Source organism: Gavia stellata, chromosome 13 (genome assembly GCF_030936135.1).
Source record: "Gavia stellata isolate bGavSte3 chromosome 13, bGavSte3.hap2, whole genome shotgun sequence".
Lineage (NCBI taxonomy): Eukaryota > Metazoa > Chordata > Aves > Gaviiformes > Gaviidae > Gavia > Gavia stellata.
Window position 1 is genome coordinate 4,376,564 of NC_082606.1, and position 12,785 is coordinate 4,389,348.

General features: G+C 42.5%; 1 protein-coding gene across 1 annotated transcript in view; it reads right to left on the reverse strand.

Annotated features, from left to right (window-relative positions):
• Positions 1-12,785, reverse strand: part of TMEM266 (transmembrane protein 266) — a 65,643-nt gene that overhangs the window by 6,106 nt on the left and 46,752 nt on the right. Inside the window, 1 exon segment of the mRNA XM_059823591.1 lies at positions 1,839-1,889. Within this exon segment, the coding sequence (XP_059679574.1) occupies positions 1,839-1,889 (51 nt within the window).

The following is a 12,785-nucleotide window of genomic DNA, read 5'->3' on the forward strand; positions in this document are numbered from 1 at the left end:
CATATATTCATATGCACATACCTTAATTTATAAATATATATGTCCATATATATATAAGGATATATAAGACATTATATCTATCTATATATACACATACAGTCATACTTTTACAGAATACATACAAAATATGTATGTATATACACACTGTCACACACTTTTTTTTTTTAATATATATATGAAAAAACAGAAGATATCTTTAATATCATATATATATCTTCCCATGTATATCAATGTAGGGATGTCTCTACAGGGATATACATACATAACACATTATACATACATATATATATTTACAACCATACAGTTACACGCACTTTTATTTATTCTTACGTTAGCTATACATCTCTATATATGCATATATAGCGCTGTGTGTGTGTATATATGGCAATATAAATATATAATACATTATACATGTACATGGATACATTTTGGCTATAATATATACACGTATATTCAGAGACCATCTCTCCTCTCTCACGCACCCTCACTCCTTTACATATATCTTTGTATTTTTTATATAATACATGCATTTAGATAAAAATCTATACATATACACAGACACCTTTCACACACATCTTCATATGTATATAAAGACATATACGTATATCTTTATAGATGTATATACACAGTCACACACATACTGTTATATGTATTTAAATCTTCTCATACATATATATTTATGGGGATGTGTGTATGTTTGGTGATACATATATGATACATTATACACATATGTACAAACCTATGTATCTATTTTTACTTACGTCTTTTTATATATATGTATGTGTATCTGGATTTGTGTGTATATATGTGGGATATACATATACAATACATTTATTGCATACACATATATATTCACACATTTTATGTATATAATAGGTATGTATATGCAGACACTTCCTTATATAGATGTATGTATCTTTCTTTTTATATATGCCTATATTTCACTGTGTGTATACACACTATATATAGGGATGTATACATGTGATATATGCATAATACATTATGTGTGGACATGCATATATACATATCTTTTATATATGTACGTGTATATGCAGACACACACACCTTTTTTTTATATATCCCCCTGTACATATAGGGATATACATATATAATACATCATACCTGCACACACATACACACACATATTTCTTTTAATGTATCTATGGAATTTCATAGACATAAGGGGGGGTGTAGACCCCCCGCCTGGCCTCGCTTCCCACGACATTTCGAAGCGTGCCGGTTCAGCCTCCTCCCGGCCGCGGCAGCTCGGTGCCGGGGGGCACGTGCCCAGCCGCCCGGAGCCCCGCAAGGGCCCTCGGCAAACCGCAGAGCGGGGTCTGCCCAGCCCCGGCCGCACGCAGGGAGCCCTCTGTGCCGGCGGGACGCCTGCCGGGGGCCATCCATTTGAAGCCTGGCCTCAGGAGACAGACGGTGCCTGCCGCTGAGGTTTCTTGCCATTCCGTTTGACCTTTCTGAAAGGTTCCCAGGGCGGTGCGGGGCTAAGCTAACTCCCCACTTCTCTTTGTTTATTCTGTCCACGCTGTTCGTTCTCAGGACCGTTTGAACCGCTCTGCAGACTGGACAGCCTAGCTAGGGGGAATGAACCGCTCCCAGATCTCCAAACCATTATGAGTGCCTTCAGCAGGAGCAAACTTGGGGCCCTTCAACCACTAGAGAATTACTATTTTGGTACAAACTTCCATGGAGCAAACCAAGAGATGCGATGGTGGGTTTCATTTCCAGGATGGATCTACATCATTGTGCAGTCCCACCTGGTTTACAGCACACAGCACAATGCAAAAATGCAGTTCACATTCACATTTTCAAGGAAAACTTACCACTGCTAGGCTCGTTGCGGTATCGACTGATGTAATTATTCATGTCATCCTCTGAAAGAACAAAAAGGCAGCCATTAGAAGACCATTTATTTGATTAAATGGTTGCAATTCCACCCCGTGAAAGGCTCTCCTCTGCCCTGCATCCCCAGAGCACCACCTTTCGTGTATTTTTAGGCCAGAAGACCAGGTGTGATTTGGTGACACACTACACCCCCCCATTCACCCCGTGGCTGCAGCCAAAATAGGGTTTATCATTTGTTGCAGTTCTGTATGGCACCAGCCTGGGAATGAGGCACTCTGGGTTCCAAAGAGAACGTGCTCCATGACCTTCCAGAGACTGACGCAGGGCTGACCAGTTCCCCAGGCCCGTCTCCTCGCCGCTTGTGAAGACGAGCATAACACTGGCCTTTTTCTGGTCAGCAGAGCCCTCCCCTCCCGCGTATGGCACAAGGATAAAGCTTGTGTTTACCCTGACAGGCTGAACTGAGGGCACCCGCACAGGCAGACCTACTTCTGCCATGCAGTTACGCCACCGAGTCACCTCCTTCCACACAGTCACTCTTCAGAAAGGGAGGCACTGCGTACCCCTTGTGACCCGAGCTGCCTGGCGAGACCCAGCGCTCCTGGCAGAGCCCAAGCTCCCTGCTGCTCCCTACCAGTCTGCAGCCATCCTCTTATTCTGCCAAGGAATTCTGCAGGTAGGGGCACTGGGAGGGCGGGTTTTATTTCTCCTATGGGGATACTTCTACTGTCTTTCAATTTTTTTTTTCCACGTGGCCCAACACTGCTCCTCATTTTCACTTGCAATCCCCTCCTGAGACCTATGCTGCTGCCACGCTGAACAGCAATGACATAGCCATTGCTCCTGAGCAGCTTCCCTGGGCTTCCGCACTCTCTCTTTCCTCTTACTGTTTTAAACTTGTTCCTGTGAAACGCAGTTGACTTAAAAAAAGAGGAAACGCTATCCAGACTGTTTCCAGAAGAATGGCTAGAACTTCCCCTGTTCCACCTTGGATGACACGGCCAATAAAAGCCACACAACAAGTTTACCAAAACAAGTGGAAATGCCTCTCCAGCTCAGCACAGGCACTGTACTGACCAGAGCCAGACAAGCCAGCTCTCTAGAAGCTATAAATCCATGTAGTTTTAATGTGTAAATCCTTACTTCAAAAATAATGTCTGTCTTTTTCATTCAGAATGAATAAAGAGAGTTATTTTGTTGTATATTACATATACATATGTAATATATAGCATAGTATTAACATTATGTTATCTGTTGGCTTAAAATATACTACAAAGATTTTTACAAGTCAAGGGCGTAGTACTACACTTGTAGCACATACTTGAGAGCTACACCTGAACTTCAATAATGGCAAGGTAAAAATGAAGGCATGACCACAAAAGGGAGAGCAGCAGCTATACTGCATATAGAGATTTTAGATGCTGCAGATGGCAGTGGGATTTCCTGTTACCTTACAGAAAAGCAGAACATCATTTTACAGTTGCTGAAAAAGAAAATAACAAACTCCTCCTGTTGCAATTCTGAGCGGAACGCAAATATTGCTGCTAAGAAAACAGTATCAGCAATCCAGGAAGGATTTCAAGCTTAGAAGCAACCTGACCTGCCCAATTTGCGGTGTATGGTGTGCTCTAAAAGCATTCTCTCCTTTTAAGTGCTCTTTTTGATACCATGTTTCAGAAAACCATGCTCATCCCTTTGAGCCAGATTTCCTTCATTCCCCTGGGTCTCTGTGGCTACAGTCCTGCCTTTTCACAGCACATTGCGGTTTGCAGGTGAAAGAAACAGATGTTTTCTGGGGAACACTTTCTCCACACAACAAGACCCAAACCACTAAGCACTCTGTACCTGAAATAGCTGCACTCATAAGAAGGCAATCTAACCTGACACTGAAAGGCAACATGGTTGTTTTCCTGGTTTCACTGGATCTTAAAAGCTTTTTTGGCCCTCGTTGATCTTTAAATGCCTGCAGTCAGAGGTGTGCTTTGTGCTAATGTCTGAGTTTAAAATAGGGGCCTCAGAGTAGCTCAAGGCAATGCCGCTGAATTAGGAGTACATTGCAAGGCTTTTCAGCTATCTGCTACTAAAATACACTTCATTTCAATCATGCATAATTTATACTCTAAATGCCACCAAACCTGCCAGCCCGTATAGATACAGGTTCTTGTTCAGGCATGGAGCCTTCAGCTACAGTCAGAAAATTCCTGCATATCTGTATTTCTGGTAAGGCACTTTCATCACGTTTAACTTAGAGTCTAATTCTAAGCAGAGAAATGAGAAAAACAGAACTACAGTTTGGCCTGGACGAAGGCATGTTCTGCACGTGGGGGTCGCCCCTCCTCATCACCTGGCAAAAGCACACGGCCACACTCGTGCAATGGACGGGGGACTGGGGTGCTCTCACTTCCTTTGGCTCACACTAAAGCTTTGCACCGAAGACAGAAAACAACTTGGAAAAGCTGTTCAGCTGCTTTTCATGTCTTATGGCAAGGCTCAGATCAAGTCTTCTTTAGGATTGCCTACCTTTACTGCCCTGGCCATCCGTCTATCAACTATCAGAATGTACCAGGGGACTATTTCCAAAGCAACCTGTTGCTTTCAAACCACTTTAGCAAAGAGATAAAGACTACTCTTTATATCAACAAAGGCCAATGCCAAGCACCTGAAAAGGAAAGCCTGTCATGTACTCACTCGGATCCCTTTGAGCGGTGAGGAAAATCACAGATCGCCCTGGCTGTGTGTGTGACTCCGTGCACACAAGACTGGGAGAGCTGCCTTGCTGCCTACTTTCACGTTATTATGTCACGGCCTTACTAACGTCATTGTTTTCCATTGCTTATCTATCTATAAATAAAATATATATGTATAAATATATACACACGTGCATGTAAAATACAAAATACATATATATGTATTTACCTCAAATAGTTTCTTATGAATAAAAAACAATAGAAAGTAATGGAATAACAACAGCAGAATAAATATTTCAACAACAGATGAAGTTTCTGAATGAGTACATTAAAGCAATCTGACAATTAACAAACTCAGCTTAGTCATATGGGAGTCTCAGCTGCTTTGGGCATAAAAGGCTATAAACAATTCCAGTTATCTCTCATTATATTCTACATACATTCTACCAAGCAAGGAGTTTTAAAAAAATGCCACAAATATACAGTTAAAAGCAACTATTTGTGCACATAAAAAGCATACACAAATACAAAGTACAGTACTGCACGTTACTATCGAACACTGCTTAAGTACCTTCTGGTGATTTACAGCGTGATGAAGTCCCCACTGCTCCGTACGTGCAGTCAGATGGGATCAGGAGTACAACTACATCTGCAGCTGGTGGCATGTAGGAAGTTCATATGAGTAAGTAGGGGAGACCAGCTTTTACGCGAGGGGCAGATTGCTTGTATTATTTAAATTCTACTTAGTGTCTTCTGCTGTCAGTGTATTTTAGTTTCAGCTCCAGAAAGGGAGTTGTCTTAAGAAATACTTCATTCTTCGTCGTTTCCTTGGTTTTTTAAAACATTTTTTTCCTTATTTCTGCCACCTTAGAATTTTCATGATCCAGAAGATCATGTTTTTCCTCCTTTCCTAGAAATAAACTCATCTCTTCAATTACACAGCAATGTTACCTGCACTTTCTTTTCCAGAAACTTTCCATTTAAAAGTCCTTAGCCGTAACAATGCCCAAATGGTATTTACAGCAAATTAAGGAACTGGCAGTAAGCAGAAAGAAAAAGCATCTCCCTCTTATTTCCCCTGGAAATGCCAACCTTAGGAAAATGTCTATGGATGGTGATTGGGATCCTCTTGCTAGATGCACCAGGAGGAATCATAGAATCATTCAGGTTGGAAAAGACCTTTAAGGTCATCGAGTCCAACCATAAACCTAACATTGCCAAGTCCACCACTAAACCACATCCCTAAGTACCGCGTCTACACGTAATGAATGAGAGCCTTTACCCGCGGGAAATCTGGTGACAAATCTGGTGATGAAGATCCAACAGTTGTGAGTTGAGAAGGCAGAATGGGAAGAATGAGGCAGCTCTTCCCCACGTGAAAACCCGTCCTATCCTGTGGCGAACAAGGATGGTTCTACAATCTTCCCTGGAAAGCGAGAGCGATGGGAAGCAGTAAGATGCAGCAGCACTGTGGAGGAATTCAGCCGAGAGAAGGTTTTGCTGGGCAGGAGAAGGAAGGAGCAGAAACAGGCTGTTCTCTATTTGCTCAAGTAGTGTGGGGAGTGGATGACTGCCAAAACAGCGTGACACAGTGAGACACCTGGAAGTGCTTCACTACTGGTGGAAAAGGGCAGCTATACAACTGTAAGAGCTGAGGCAGCAGAGTAATGTGGGACCACAAAGAGACAGCAGGGCTGACTCCAACAGGATCAGGACTTTTCACTAGACAGAAGGGAATGTCTGCTTGGGAAGGTTGCTCAGACTCCTACCTATCTTGCATAAAACCAAAACAGCCTTCCCTGACACTGTAACCAACCGCTTCTGTGAGCCTGTAAGTGCAGTGAAGTCAAATCAAGAAGGGGAAATAAGTCTCATCTCTTAGCCTGCTACCCAAATCTCTGCTATGGAAAAAAATGTGCGGTTCTTGGTCAGGATCTCTCTGACAGCTACTGGATTTTGTCTGATGAAGGTTTTCAAATTATCTGCCTGTTCTTTTCCTGCAAGATTCAGAACACACGCTAAAATGATTCAGGGAGTAATAAACTATTTAGAGTACGGTCCCATATAATCTCATCTGACCCAAGAGACAACATTGCAATCTCTCTCTCCTAGCCCTGTAAAAACCTAATAAATCTGGTGAAACACATAAATGACATTCCACCCAAGGCAGATCTCTCTTTTAGTTCTATAATCCCTCAACGGTGACCTTTAATTGTTTCATCGACGACTTTAGTGAATGAGTTTGCAAAACCCCTGCATACAATAAATACCATTTGCCTATCTTTTAGATTAGAGGCCTTAAAAAAGGGATTTCTTTTGAAATATTTCATTATTGAAGTATTTTACTTCGTATTTTTATTGCCATCGATTGTACTGCCTTCTGTCTCTCAAAGCTGAATTTTCTGAACTGGAAGGTTATTTTTTCTGCTGTGTAGCCTCCCACTGAGGATGTGAGTCCTTAGAGTAGAGTAATGCCTTATCCCAATTTTCCTCCAGAAAGCAATCTTTACTAGGAGGTTTCTAAAGAAGCAGATCTTTCATCTCCATCACTGATACCTGACACCGCTGTCTTCTCCTTAAAGTACGGCTACCACTTAGAAGCATTTGGGAAAGAAAAGCAGGATAAATACACTTTACAATAAAACCCACTAAAGACACACTCAGAGCAGGGAGGTTTTTCAAGGCCTAAGTTATAAGATCAAGTTATTGCCCCCTAAACACTTCTAGAAATAAGAAGAGTGATGACAGCTGCAGTGCTCTGACGCTAGCCAATAACACTGCCACAGCCTGACTTTGCACAAAAAGAACATCGCTTTAGCATGACACTGTAACACAGTAAGAAAGGAAGACAGAACGTATATGAAAAAGGACATCTATAGGTGTTTCTGAGAACAGACTGGCAATCCACAGGGGAAAATTCCCTAATGAAGCTGCAAACTTCCTAGGGAGTTTTCCTCTGCAGATTGCGATGCAAACTCTGGCATTCCGGATCTGCCTGACCTTGGCCATCTGAACTTCACCAGCACCAAATCCTCAGCCAGACCTGATCTCCTCTTCTTTTTGGCTGTCCAAGTATAGCTCACTGTTCACTTGTAAATTCACTTAGTGAGGCACATGCATGCTCCCTAAGCTGTTCTGTACTCTCTAGTTCACCTTTCTGGTCTTGTGCAAGATGACCTGAGCAGAGTTTTTTCCCCTTTGCTTTGCTGACCCTAGAAGGTCTCTCTCCCTTTCCCTCGAGCAACGTGGAAAGTTTGTGCCAAGAGGAAACATGAACAGCCGGCTGGCACCTTCCAGGAGACTTCCCCTGCTTTTCGAATGAAGGCAGACTGCCACATTAGTGCAAGCTGCAGTATTCACACGACTGTTCCATTCACACGGATATACAGTCCTTGCAGAGGTTGGATGGATGCCTGAGCATGGGGACAATCCATCCTTGAGAGGAACTGTCACAGTTGGCTTGCAGAGAAAACAGAGCAACAGATTCAGTCTGGTTCTAAGTAAGAAATCAACCTGAGATGGAAGTCGTCGTGCAGAAGGTAATAGCGGGATGCGGAACAGGCTCCATTATCAGCAGATACTGCTGGGACACAAAAACTGGGACAGAAAACCAAAATCCTTAACTAACGACAAATTGGTGGCTTTGGCCCTCGCTTTAGCAGATCATGCTGCAAGAACACTGTGTGCCGAGTTGAGCATGGCTGAGATGCAAGACATCTGTGTGTCAGCATGGCTGGTGGCTTTGGGTAGAGGATGGCCTGGGGGAACCTCTCAATGCTCTTTCCAACCTTGTTCTCTATGAATATGGATCAGCGGGATCCACATCTGAGTTGGCTTGTTACAGTCAGCCTGAAGCAAACACAGAGGAACTTGGGTCTGTCTGCAAAACAGCCACATTTGTTGAGTCTAGAAAAACAAAGGTTGAGAAAGAATATGGCTACCAACAAAACAATAATTTGCTGGGTAAACATCAGGGAAAGAGAAGAATAATTTAAGCAAAAGGATTCAAGAACAAATTGTTATAAACTGGCAATGAATAAATGTAGACTGGGAATTAGGAAAAGATTTCTAATAATTTAGTAAAGTGAGATGCTGGAACAGTGTTACAATGGCAGCAGAGGGCAAAATACATCACTGCTGTCAGACGGAGCACGATCTGTTTATGAAAGGGGTTATTATGAAAGGGGCTGCATGCTTGGACAGTGGAAAGCGTTCCAGTTCTGTGCTCCTTTACCTGTCAGCAATGTCTTCACACCTCTGGACACTAATGATGGGAGACAACTTCAACCTCACACGCGTGACTGTATGCTCACCACTTCTGGAAGTGAAAACCCCACCCATTTGGTGAATATGAAATTCAAGAGCCTAACTTCACTAACTACACACACATTTATGTAAGTGTTGCTTAAGGTTTAATTCCTTTGATTCCTGCCTGGATGATCAGTGCACAGAGAACCACAAAGCCTGAAAGCGGCACCTACAGAGAAGCCAAATCCTCCCTCTTCCATGGATACACGGAGTTTAACCAGGAAGTGGAGTGCACTTAAGATATAACCATTTCCAGGAGTAGGCTTCAAAGTAGATACATTTCAACATTTGAAAATAACCGTAAACTATTTTTTTATCTATTGTTCTGCAGTAACAGGGCTCTCTTAGAGCACTAACAGATGATCACCAAAGGAACTGGCTTAGAGTTTTAAAGTGTTCAACCAGCTCAGACTGCCTTGCAAGGAACAACTGACAAAATCCTTTCCAGTGCCCTGCTTTGCCTTCTCAGGCAGTTTATGAATAATCTTAAGGGAAGCTCTCTGAAGCTCCAGAATTTTTCACGTTCCCCTCCCAATATCCTACTTTCTTCACTTACAAAGCAGTGGGTACCTACGGGGAGAGCAAGCTTTACTTTTCTCCAAGCATGATCATAAATTGCAGCAGTCCTCCAAAGCAAAAGACTTACTGCTAACCCCATAAAAAATGGAAATTTGACTCAGAATAGTTAAAACAAGCTTTCTGCGATGCGAAGTAACAGAGCTAGGATCCGGTTCTTGCTCAAAGGAGTAGAAGGGTGGCATATTAATCTTAAACTATGGCAGTACTGTAGAATTTCAAAAACTGAAATGATATATGCAGGAAAATGAGGAATTTCCACTAGGGACTGTAATTCATATATTATGGGAGAGATTAAAGAATAATAAATTTTGGAAGGAAGTATTAATGGCTATATGGGGCACTGTGAACCTGGCATTCCCTGAAGCCTGGAACTTTGTATACCAAACACTAAAAATGATTTGTGCAGGAGCAGAAAACATTAGATGTTATTCTGACCATGACCAGTTACACGCTGTACGGAGTAAGAACTCAGCAAGAGAAAAAACTTCCTTTATAATTTAGAGATGAACAGATAGGATAATATTTGCCATTATGTCAAATGGTAACCGTCTCTGGGAAGAAGAAAGGGGATGACAGCACTTAGGATATTTTGCTTGCTCTTAGGGAAAGGCTGACCACAATGGTCCTGAAAATCATTAGCGATGCTGCTGTGCATTCACACACAACAGCTTTCACCCTAAGCTCTTTACAAACTGAGGCAGAGAAGCTAAGTAAAGTGCTCACCGTGCAGCAAATGTCACAGCTTTGCCCTGCGTTTATAGCTCCTAGAGTCCTGCCCATCATCTTTCCTGGCGTTGATAACGGCACCCTTTGACTTGCATGCTGAAGTCTGTGTTTTAGCCTTCATGTTTGTCCGCTCTGGAGATCAATTTTTTAGCAAGACAAATAAAACCTCCATTCAAAGCAAGTTAAAGGTGAAAAATTTCCTGCTGCTTAGCCAAATTAATTAGAAAATACCATATATCCATACATTTCCCACAGAGTTATTCCTGCTGTGTTAGGAGGTCTCTTGGTGAACTACTCTGGGGAGACAGAAGCGTGCGAGGCAGCAACCAGCTCATGATTCAGAGAATTAGCAGAGGACTGACCAAGCTACAAACAGCTTACAGCTGTACTGCCTCAAGAAGCGGTCCTTCAATAAGAGGCATGAAATATTAGCTGGGGAGTTATGGGACACTTTCAGAGCCCGTTGACCATCTCACTAGAGCTCTTGCCTCTCCCAGTCTCGTACCACCGATTAAGGCACTTCAGATAAAAGGAGAAAGAAGTCTGCAGAAAGAAAAGCTGGGTGAAAACACGTACTGAAAGCTACCAAATCGGCCAGCACGTACACTACTCTCGTGGTGCAGGCCACAGTGTGTGTCTCTACACAAATTCCCTGAGGTGCTGTGTGTACCATGTGATGCTGGGGTTACCTGACTTACTTTACTGAACGCTGTAGTAAATGGTTGCACGAAATCCAGTGTAAATACCAGAGTACAAGCTACAGCTGCCCCTGAGGAGCTTTAACTTATGCACTATCCCATAAAACTCCCAGGTAGGGAAATGAGCCTGAATGCTTCCTTATTCCATAACCCCTTTGTGGTAAAGTACTCTGCACTGAATGTTTCCATTGTTCAATATAGACGGGGGAAATAAGATTAGCTTGAGATGGAATATCCCATTTTCTCATGCAGTATGTTCTCTAGCCAGCTCAAGCTTGCTGGTTTGGCAGACTTCAGGGCTCTCCAAAGACGGTGATTTTTTCAAGGCTGACAAAGTTAAGCTTGGCACAAACCCGTGCATTCCATGCCATACCCTACTCTCAGGTGTTATCTGTAGGGCTAATGTTCTGCCAGAGCATAAGAGAACAGCACATCAGAGCCTGTTTTGCCTAACAGCTGAATCGTGGCTTTGAACTGTATCTTTTCTTTTACCAGTATTAGTGACCCAGTTCCTTATTTCTCCTCCAACTAGTCAGTGTAATAGGCAACTGCAGATATTTTTCAAAGCTCACAAATGCCATGTGAGAAAATGGATGCAAACCAATTCCTAATGTGGTCTGACACAGAGGGTAACTTGCAAAACATAACCCTTGACCCAAAAGCCAGGATTTAAAACACTGGTGGCTTACAGTTCCAGGCAGAGCAAGTGGTATGGAAAGCCCTGAAGATAGCACAGCCAGTGTAACCACAGCACATGAGAAGAGGGAGGATACAGAAATGACCTACAGGAAACATCTGAATTGTCTGTGCTCTGCAGGGCCAGGTTTCAGGAGTATTTCACAGGCCTCAGCAGATGGGGAGATCCTACACCAACCAGATATATCCATTCCACACTGTGCAAATGGAGGCACCTTCAGCTGAAGACATGCTCTTCTTCCATCCCACATACTGCATTCAGATTTTGCTGATATATGTATTGGTCGGAATGACCATGGTGTAGATGAAGAAAATGCTGGCAGCATGCCAAAGTGATTATGGTGAAAGCTGCTGCAGCAACAGCCAGTGTATTACTGGGAGCGCAAGTTGGGGCTGCGAGAGCTGGAGAAGAAAGAACCGGTTGAGGTGGGGAGGGAGAAGAACCAGGCAGGGCTGCCTCATGATCTTTTCTTCCCTAGGTTAACCGCTTTCTCAACCTGTTAGTTGAGGTTTTCAAGTCCTATAGCTTACACAGAAGCAATCTCTAAGCCTTGGATTCAAGGATTCAAGGCTAGCACAGGATTCAAAGCCTTGTTAGCTTACTACTTCTTTCCTTTGCAAAATAATCCAGGAAATTACATGCAAAATCCTCTGCCACAACTGACTGTTACCTGGATTGTGAACTAAAGCAATGAACGTTATCGCTGGGCTTGTGGTTTCTCACGCAGTCTTAACTTGGTCCCCTTGTCGGTAGTCCACCATGATGGTAGACTATCACAGATGGGTGTCCCTTGCTATAAGACCAAAGGAAATTTTTTCTGTCCTCATTCAACGTAAAGGACAACTGTTTAAATGGAGACACTGACTTTAACTTCTAAGGACAAGCACTCAAAATAATGCATCTACAAAGGCTTTGTATGTAATATATGATACAATGCACAAAAAATATTTCTTCCTATATTTTTAGATGACTTCTGGAAATAAGAAATTAATTCTGTATACTCAGTATGAATGTTTAAATATAACATAACAGCACCTTACCCGATATGTAAAGTAACACATGTTTTCTTATTTGCTGAACTTTTTTTTTCAGTGAAAAGCATGAATCTCTCCAATCACGTAACCAAACTGAATGTAGAAATCAATCCTGAAGATTGTGTGTCTACTTTGTTGCATGGGTGGCCAGCATTTTACAGGGAGAAACAAATAATGAGTACTTGTGTTAACCTGG